The following is a 10,520-nucleotide window of genomic DNA, read 5'->3' as shown; positions in this document are numbered from 1 at the left end:
ATGGCATCTGCTCTTGATAATCCTCTGTTTTTCTTTCTTGATCTTCTTCTTTTTCCACTTTCTGCCTTGGCTCAAACTAATGGTAGCATAAGTTTGGGTTCTAGTCTCTCTACCAGTGACAATTCTTCATGGGTTTCGCCTTCTGGTGATTTCGCATTCGGGTTCACTCCTGTTGCAGACAAAAATCTCTTCTTGCTCGCAATCTGGTTCAACAAAGTACCAGAAAAAACTATAGTTTGGTCTGCAAACAGAGATAGTCTTGTGCTCGATGGATCGAAAGACGAGTTGACGAGCAGTGGAAATCTTGTGCTAAGCAATCATCAAGGACAAGAGATATGGAGGGCTCAAGACACTAACGGTAGTGTCACCTCTCCCTCCATACTCGATACCGGGAACTTGGTGCTCAGGAATTCGAATTCTGGTATCACTTGGCAGAGTTTCGATCATTCCATGGACACCATCTTGCCTATGCAGATATTGGATATGGGCAGCAGTAGCACACTCTCTTCTCGTGAAACAGAGACCAACTACTTGAGCGGAAGGTTTGAGCTCGATTTCCAGGCAGACGGGAATTTCGTGATTTACACAGTAAATCTCCCTACCAGGGCCCATTACAACTCTTACTGGAGTACCGCCACTATGGGAACACAGTCTCAGATGATCTTCAACCAGTCAGGCTACATTTACCTCAGGCACACAAATGGGAGCATACACAACCTCACTTCAGGAAACATAGTTTCAACAAAAGACTTCTACCACAGAGCGACACTCGATTTTGATGGGGTTCTCAGGCAATACGACTACCCAAAGAACGGCTCGAGCAACAAAAACTGGCCTGCTGGGTCCGGATCTGTTGTATGGTCTGTGCCTGATGACATTTGTATGGCAATTAACGATGTTTATGGCAGCGGAGCTTGTGGGCTTAACAGCTACTGCAGACTAGATGAGACTCAAAGGTCTAGTTGCAATTGTCCACATAATTATTCATACTCTGATCCCAGTAACATGTTCAAGGGATGCAAACCGGACTTTGTTTCAGAAAGCTGCGAGCCCAATGGATCAGGGAAAGGCCCTAGGCCTCAATTCCAAATGATGGAGATATTGTATACTCCAATAAACGAAGACCAATGCAGAGAAACTTGCTTGGGTGATTGTTCCTGTGCAGTCGCCATTTTCAAAGGTGCAAACTTTTGGACGAAGAAGCTCCCAATGTCAGATGGGAAGATGTATGCAGATTTTGGAGGAAAAGCTCTCATCGAAGTACCCTTTGGTAATTCCACTTCACAGATTCCTTCTCCTTCAGGCTCAAACAATGGGAAGAGTGATCGAGGTACTCTGATCCTCATCATTTCGACGATTTTAGGCAGCTCTGTGTTTCTCAACCTCCTCTTTCTGGTAGCCATTTTGTTGGTTGTTTTCTTCATGAAACATAAGAAATTGCTGAGACATCAGCCAGAACAAATTTCATTAGGAATGAACCTGCGCTCTTTTACTTACGAAGAGCTTGAAGAAATTACAGATGGGTTCAAACAAGAATTGGGCAGGGGTGCTTTCGGCACAGTCTACAAAGGTATGCTAGTATCAAATGCTGGAAATTTCATCGCGGTCAAGAAGTTGGAAAGGTTGGTGGCTGATGGGGACAAGGAATTCAAAGCTAAAATAACTGCAATTGGCAGAATCCATCACAGGAATTTGGTCTAACTGTTGGGATTCTGATATGAGGGGTCACAACGGCTTTTGGTGTATGAGTTCAAGAGCAATGGCTCTTTTGCAAGCTTCCCCTTTGGAAGTTCGAGGCCCAGCTGGAACCAACGGATACAGATTGCCTTTGGCATTGCAAGAGCGCTCACGTACTTGCACGAAGAGTGCGGCACCCAAATCATCCACTGTGATATAAAGCCTCAAAACATACTTTTAGATGACAATGTTACTACAAGGATTTCAGATTTTGGCCTAGCAAAGCTTTCGCACGCAGACCAGACTCGAACGAGTACAGGATTAAGAGGAACAAGAGGATATGTCACACCCGAATGGTTAAGAAACATGTCAATCACAGCAAAGGTGGATGTTTATAGTTTTGGCACCTTGGTGCTGGAGATAATTTGTTGTAGGAAGAACGTGGAACTGGATTTGGATGACATGGATAATGTGATACTGACGGATTGGGCTTATGATTGCTATAGAGAAAGGAGACTGAATTTGTTAGTGGAGGAGGACAAAGTGGCATTGAGTGACACAAGGAGGCTGGAGAGGTTCATGAGGGTAGCAATTTGGTGTATTCAGGAAGAACCATCACTAAGGCCTTCCATGAAGAAAGTGACACAGATGCTTGAAGGAGCAGTTGAGGTTTCGGTGCCCCCAGACCCGTCCTCCTTCATTAGTTCAATTGATTGAAGCCGCATCTCCTCCCATTCCGTGTACGAGGGTGTGCATTTGTGTGTGTACATGTGCAATTATACTCATTCATTATTTAGCGTATTTATGTCACATATTACTTTCTATTTGATCTTTAACCAAGGCGTGCTTTGGTCATTAAGAAGTTGAGAATCCATTGTCCCAAAATGCATGTTAGACCAATGAAATTCTTTATGGATTTAATTAATCATAGAATAAATTTTAAGGACTTCATCTGCAATAAAATTTCAAATTTTAGAGCCACCGATGTCCCAATGATTGAATCAAAGAGAGAAATGAAACTACGGATGGTTTTGCAGATAGTAGGTTTCAATGGAGTGGTGGATATTTTTATAAGAAGTAAATCTAGTATTGTTTTTCAATGGTGCTTTATGAAGATTCACTCTGAATCAAAGGATTCTCTAGATCCTATAGCGATGCTATTTGAGTAAATTTCTTAGAAAAACACCACGCCCCAAGTGGAAAATAAAGAAGGCAGCACATGCTATCTGGGTAAATTTCTTAGAAAAAAAATTCACTCAAAACATTTCATTTGTCCGTTGATATGCGAAACATTGGTGGCTGATGCACTGATTAAACATTTATTTGTGTCTCCATCCATTGAATCATTTCTTCCCTTTAAGTCTTCATCTTAAGTAACCGAAAGAGATGATAGACATTTTTTTTTTTTTAAATTTAACCTCAGTCACTATTCATATATAGGTACTGGCACTCTGATTTTTTACGGTGAGTTTCTTCCGCAGACTTAACAAAATGAAAATGACAGAGAGAAATTCAACCCAAGAAAGTAGCCAATAATGAATGTATGAAAGAAATATTGCTGTGAAAAAAGAAATACAAACATGGAGTAGACATATCTGTTGGGTATATAATATAACCCATGTATGTTCTAATATAAAGCCCAATAAGATAATGGACCGGTGTAGTGGGCCTATTTGGGCTAGAGCCCACTAACCTATTAAAACCCTAGTGTATCTAATATATATAGGGGCTGGAGGCAACAAACTTGGTATTCCAAATTAGATACCTTGGGTGTAATGCTTCAAACAACCTGTTGCTTGACCTAATTACTCTAAAAATCTTGAAGCATTATAAACCCTAATTTTTATTTGTTTGATTAGAAGCCTCTATCTCTCGGATTGGATTCACGTTTCACACAGAAACAAAATCGAATTGACGTGGGTTTCAAGATTGGCCGTGGGTTTTCTTCCCTCCAAGTTTGGATCGTGGGATTATTCTCGTATTCAATCGTTGGACAAGGAGACGTCTGTCCTCTCTTGCTTGTGGGTTTATTCATCGTTGAATCAAGAAGGAATAAATGGTGTGACTCTCTCTTCACTCTCTTATTTCTTTCTCCCATAGTTGGAATCAAAGAATAAAAAAAAAGAAAAGAGGAGGCCCCAAGCAAAATTAAAAGCCATGGATTTAGGGGTTTTGTACCTGGTCCTTGTTAGACTCTTCTCGTTTTTGTTTTTCTCAAATCCATCCCATAGAAACAAGGAGGATTGGTGTGTGTTTATCAAAAGACAGGGGATGGGGTTTTGAACGTCTGTCTCTCTCTATCTATTCCCATCTCATGAGTTACTCGTTTCCCACACAGTAACCAAATCTTTTTCGTCTTCCCTCTCTAACCACCTGTGGACGGTTCTTGGTTGTGGCTGATTCTTGTGGTGGTTTCACTCTAGTTAGAAATCAGTTTTGGCCATGGGTTTAATTTCCTTTAAAAATTTGTTTTTGGCTGAGGGTTTATCTTCCAAAAACAAGGAGGAACGCAGCCAACTAAATCGTTGCTCGCTCAAACTGAATACAGGTTGGATATCCCATTTGGGGATCTTTTGGGGGCAACACTCTCACTCTCTCTCTTATAACTGTAAAGAAGATGGTTGAAACCCTTTTGGGTCGTGGTCTTCTTTGGTGGTCGAATCCCTCGGGGCTGATTATTCAAAGGAATAATATCGTGGAGGAATAGTTTGAATTATAATTTCTCTTGGATCCGAACGATCGTGGCTGAATCATGTTGCCGAATTTTGGTGGTGACATATATTGTGGCGAAATTCTTGTGGTCGAAATTTGGGGACGAATTATCCTTGGTCGACTTCTCTCCATCCAGGTGCACTCTTTCTAATTTAATTTCATTTAAATAATACAATGGAAAAGAGTTCTCTTCCGTTTGAGATGGTCAAACTTTAGTCCTTTGGTGGGTCTGAATTTAATTCATGGAAGCAAAAGACTCAATTCGGTATAAAACATAAATGAATTATTTTTACACTGCTTTGAGTACCTTTGCTGAGACGGATGAAGAAGTTGATGAATCTCAAGGGCTTAAAGATGAGGATTTCTGCAAAGACTACTTGTTGAATTGTCTTTCAGACGTCTTGCAGAAACCTATAATAAATATAACACTGCTAAAGACATATGTGACAACTTAGATGCTCAATTCAAGAATGAGGAGGAATTGTCCAAGACCCATCTTGTGGACAAATTCATGGATTTCAAGTTTCAAGAGGACAAGGAAATCACTCCTCAAGTAACTGATCTAGAGAATTTGAGATCTAAGTTGCATAATGAAAAAAAAATAGTAGTCTGTGACTCATTTCTTGTGGGTGCAATCATATATACGTTACAATCTGCATGGCACTCTTTTAAAACTGAAATGTATCAAAAAAGGTGCAAGTGGGACTGTATGATCTCAAACGATTCATTTGAATCGAAGATGAGAATCGAGCCAGGAATAACTTGGAGATGTTTAGACAGCAACAGTCTACTGCTAACGCGGTAATATATCCCAAGAAATTTCCTCGGAAAACCAAGTCACCTAAAAGTGAACATCTCAAGTTGGAGGCCAAAAAGCCTATCTTTCAGAAAAAGAAAGGCAAGTGCCACAACTGTGGAAAATGTAGTCACTTTGCTGCAGAGTGTAAACACCATAAGAAGGCTAAATCTGACACACCACAAAATGAAGCTCATATGATGGTGGGTAAGACTGAGCCTAAGAGTTTTGTTGCTATGTTGGGTAACAGTAAGGCCAGTACTTCTTTAGATTGGTGGTTAGATACATGAGCCACTTGTCATGTTTACAACTCCAAAAAACTACTAGTTGATGTTGTTGCCGCGAAAGAGACCGTTATAGCGGCCAGTGGAGCAGAGGTAGAGGTGCCTCACGCTGGTACTGCGAACTTGATCCTTTCTTCAAGACAAATACTAACTTTAAAAATTGTTAAAGTAGTTCTTGCTCTTCAAAAGAATTTAAGTTCTATTAGTCTTTTAGACTATGTTTTTAGACTATGCTGGCATATGTACTTTATTTATGTGTGGTAGAGTAACTTTGATTGTTAACTCATACTATTTTGATTGTGCATATTTGATAGATGGTATGTTTGATTTGAGTTTAGATAATGAGACTGTTAGTTAGGCTAGTTCACCGCTAATTGCTCCTAAGTTGTTACACAACCGATTGAGACATGCGCACTATCAGAAAATTGTCTAACTTACTAATACTCATAAGATACCATTATATATGTCCATTACATTTGACAAGTGTGAGAGTTAGGGGTGATAGAGAAGGAGAAGATACACATTGACAGGGTTCAAGGAATTATGTGCCTCTCAGGGCGTAATCCTTGAAACTCCTGCTCCTCTCTCGCCTCAATCAATTGGCATAGCTGGGTGTAAGAACAGGACGTTAACTTCAATGTTATACTCCATGTTAATGTTAGCTGGCATGCCTAGTTGCATTTGGGGAGAGGCAGCTTTGACTGCAAATCACATCCTAAATCTCTATATGCTCCTCCATGTGATAGAGTACCCAAGAATTTGGTGAGGACTTTGTGACCTACCAATTGGAGAATGATCTATCATCCTATCAGGACGTGATGAGATCTAGGGACTCTATGTTGTGGGCAGAAGCCATTCATGATGAAATGAGCTCTCTGTTAGAAAATCTAACTTGACAGCTAGTCGATTTGCCAAAAGGGGCTAAGACTACGGGCTGCAAGTAGTTATTTCTATGTGATTATACAAAGTTTGTTATGGTCTTAATCAAGTACCTAAATTGTGACATCAGAAATTTGGCAAAGTAGTAAAGAGCTTTGGGTTTTCTGACATATAACTCGGATAAATGTCTTTACTATCGTTTTGTGTCGAATAAGGTCATGATTATTTGTTTGTATGTAGATGTTGATTATTCTTTCCAATCTCTTTCTGTGATGAGAAATGTGAAACTACCCTTGGGTAAAGACTTCGACATGAAAAGACCTGGGTGTTGTTAACATCATTCTTGGTATGAAAGTAAGTTTTTTGAAAGGCAGGGAATCACCCTTAGCCTAGCCCATATATGAAAAACTACTTTCCTTTTTGAGGATGCAGTGAGTGCAAACCGATTGAGACACCATTTTAATTATACCAAGAAGCTGATATCTAAGGCAGAGATTGTGTGAATCAGTTAGATTATTCTAAACTGATTGGTAGTCTCATGTATGTTTTATGTTGCACTAGGCCAGACATAGCCTTTATAGTTGGCATGCTGAGTCATTTTACTAGCACTCCTGGCCATGAGCATAGAAATGTCCTTATGAGGCTGATGAGATACCTTTCGTGCACTCAAGAGTATGCTTTGAACTATGGTGGCCATCCACTTATTGTGGAAGTTTATTCTGATGTATCATGGGGCTCAGAATCAGAGGACAGCAAATTTATTGCTGTTGTGTGGAAGTCGAATTGGAACTTTATGCCCTAACTTCAGCTATAGATGAAAGCTATGGGATAAAGAATCTGATTATGGTTATGGCATTTCACTGACCCGGTTAAAGATTAGTTCTTTAGTGGGTTAATGATTACTTCCTTATGTGTGTTCTGTGATAATCAAGCTACACCAATGGTTGTGAAGAACTCACTGTTTAATGGTAAGATGAGACATCTTAGGCTGCAACAGGCCATATGCTGAATTATCTCAAGAACACAGGATTATCACTTTGATTGATACAAAATCGAAGGGTAATAGGCCGAAGCTCTCACAACAGGGACTGACCAAAGATCGAATATTCAAAACTATGGGGGAGATGGGGTTAAAGTCTATATAGACAGGACTTAACCCACATCCATGTTATTTTGAATCTTCGAATCTCCCTTTTGGCCAAGATAAGCACTTGATATGTTTCGACGATATTTACAATTGTTGTGTGTCATTCCACATTTGATGACATGTCCTTTTTGGAAAAGGTTGTACATTCCAAACTTGATGATACAGCTTAACTCAAATATGGATAAGATGACTGTAACATTCAAAAAAGAAACATGAAATGGTTCTTTGCAAAAGAAACTATTTGGTCTTGTTCTTTAATGAAACTTGACAATTAGGAATAGTTATTTGCAAAAGAAGCTGTTTAGGTCTTGTTATTTATTGAAACTTGACAATGATGCTTATGGTGAGAGTGACACTGATATTTTTTCAGCCATTTTAAATTGTACTAAGTTCTTCTTCAGGTAGAACTAGATACTTTCGTGAATTATGGAATTGTACTAAGTTCTTCTTCAGGTAGAACTAGATACTTTAGTGTTTTACACAAATTATTGGATTCATTTTCATGAAATCCATATTTGGTAATTCACAGGGATTGGCGAAAAAGGAGGAGCTTGTCTTGATTTGGACTTTGATGATGATGACTTACTTGATGAGTAAATCTTCTAAAGTCATAAAGACTATGCTTACATTTCAGTATGCATAGAGTTCACTTTTTGTGGAACTTTATTTTGGATCTCGATGAGAATCATACCTCATGAATGAATTCATCTAAGATCAGTGGGGTTCACTTATATGTGAAACTACCTTTTGGTTGAGTTTAACTTGTTGTATATCTAAAACTCTTGGTTTGTCATAAAAGGATTCATGTTTTCATTTGGATTACAGATCTTTTATGATATAGACCATATGGTGATGTGGATGATTCAATATTGTGTTTTGAACATTACACTATCTATCTATTGGATTGTGCTATATGTAGAACATAGGAGGAGATTGGTGGGTATATAATATAACCCATGTATGTTCTAATATAAAGCCCAATAAGATAATGAACCGGTGTAGTGGGCCTATTTGGGCTAGAGCCCACTAACCTATTAAAACCCTAATGTATCTAATATATATAGGGGCTGGAGGCAACAAACTTGGTATTCCAAATTAGATACCTTGGGTGTAATGCTTCAAGCAACCTGTTGCTTGACCTAATTACTCTAACAATACCTGTGTAATCAACAACACCGACTGTATGATTCGACATTTGTTGAAATCACATCTATCACGCAAAACCCATTTCAGGCCTTGGATGATTCACTAGAATTGAACAGATTAGAGCAGAGAAGGAAGCCACATTTTTTAAAACCCTAACCCGGGTGTTTTTAACGGCATAGCTCGGTTTTGGATGATGTGAAGGAGGGGATTAAGATAGCACTGATGAGATAAACCCTAACCCTTACTAAGTTTTAAGAACTTAAGTTGAAATTTTTTTATGGGTTTTGCTAACCAGGGCCCTAAGGGCATCATTGGAAAAGAAATTTTCCAATTATTTAACAAATACCTTTATACTTGTTTTGATCGACATAGCTGCGGTTATTGATGAGTTGATACAGGGGACAATGAGAAAAACAGTAACCCCAATTAAGTTTTAATGGCTAAGTTGCAAATATATATCAACTAGGGACGGTTGTAGGGGTGTAAACGGATCGAATTCGAATCAGATATGGCTATATCCGAATTCGATTACAGTATACACTATCCGGATTCGGATTCGGATTCAAATTCAACGGATATTTAATATCTATTACCAAATTCGATTTCGACGGATATTGTCCGAATTCGGATATTATCTGTATCCGTTTATCCGGTAAATTCGAACATTTTATTGCAGCACTTTATCTTTCTTCTCCTTCTTACTCCTCGAATGAATTTTTCAAGCCCCAAAACTAAACCTCTACCTTCTCTTCTCAAAATTAACACTCAAACTCTAAAATTTATGAGATCCTCTTCTTCCTTTTAAAACAAAGGCAGGGAGAGAGAGAGAGAGAGAGAGAGAGAGAGAGAGAGACAGAGAGAGGCTGTGGGGATGGATGATGGTGCTGGTAGTGGTCTTTGGGTTTTTTTCTTTTTTTCTTTTTTCGTGTATATGATGGAATGAGTTTGGGCTATTTTGAACAGGGGAAGTGGGAGTACTCATGGTGGAAGATGAACAGAAATGGGGATGGAGATGAGGATTAGGTTAGATATGGACGTGACTGGTGGTGATGGAGGTGGCCGTGAGAAGGTGGAGAGGGGTGGTAGTGGATTTTTGTGGGGGTGGGGACACCAAGGAATGCCGGAGATGGTGTCTCAGCCTCTTCCTTTCTCGTTTCTCTTCTTCTCCTTGCAAACCTTAGAAGTCCCGTCTTTTAATTGCATTTTGGATTTGGGAAGTGATAAATCGACTCTCCAAATTGATAAATCGACTCCCCATGTGTCTTTCTCTCTCCTCTAGGTTAGAGAGAGAAAGAGGAGAGAGATAGACACATGGGGAGTGGATTCATCCATTTAGGGAGTCGATTTATCACTGCCCTTTAGCTTTTTATATAACCCTAAGTTGAAAAATTGATCTGAGCCGTCAATTTACCATCAATGACTTAAATGGCCTTTTTACTTTAGAATTCTCTAGAAGCAGCCCACATTTGTTGCTTCATAAAAAGCCATGTCAAACTCCAAGAATGCCCTTAAAATGAGAGATTACTTCATTTCCCACCAAAACACTTTTTGTTTTTTTTTTTAAAAGAAAATTCACTTTTCTTTTAGAAACAAAAGATAGTTGTGGACCCCGATCCCGAGGAGGCGACGAGGAAACGAGTCCCCCGTCGGTCCTTTGGGATCTCCACATGAAAGAGAACTCTACCAAGGAACTCTCGAAACAGGTGCCACCCTCATAGCATAGCACGAGTGACGATAAATGAAAGAGATACCTCTTGATCCAGAGCCAGGGCTCGAAACCAAGACGTACCTAAACTAACTTAGAGTCGTCATCTATGGATAGGCCATGGAACCCCAAAAACAAATCCTCTGTGCAATGGATAATCAGAAATATATGTGG

General features: G+C 39.4%; 1 protein-coding gene across 1 annotated transcript; it reads left to right on the top strand.

Moving 5' to 3' along the window:
* Positions 1-1,701, top strand: LOC143864800 (G-type lectin S-receptor-like serine/threonine-protein kinase LECRK3). The gene has a single exon (XM_077375635.1). The coding sequence runs from the start codon at positions 1-3 to the stop codon at positions 1,699-1,701; it is 1,701 nt and encodes a 566-aa protein (XP_077231750.1).
* Positions 1,702-10,520: the final 8,819 nt, after the last annotated feature.

This window comes from Tasmannia lanceolata, unplaced genomic scaffold, assembly GCF_043159265.1.
Source record: "Tasmannia lanceolata isolate RefF3 unplaced genomic scaffold, GAP_Taslan_0.1 ptg000003l, whole genome shotgun sequence".
NCBI lineage: Eukaryota > Viridiplantae > Streptophyta > Magnoliopsida > Canellales > Winteraceae > Tasmannia > Tasmannia lanceolata.
The sequence above is the reverse complement of the archived record's forward strand: the minus strand, read 5'-3'. Positions and strand labels throughout refer to the sequence as shown.

Excerpts from the sequence above, each read along its gene's own strand:
- LOC143864800 (XM_077375635.1), top strand. The coding sequence starts at position 1 with ATGGCATCTGCTCTTGATAATCCTCTGTTTTTCTTTCTTGATCTTCTT.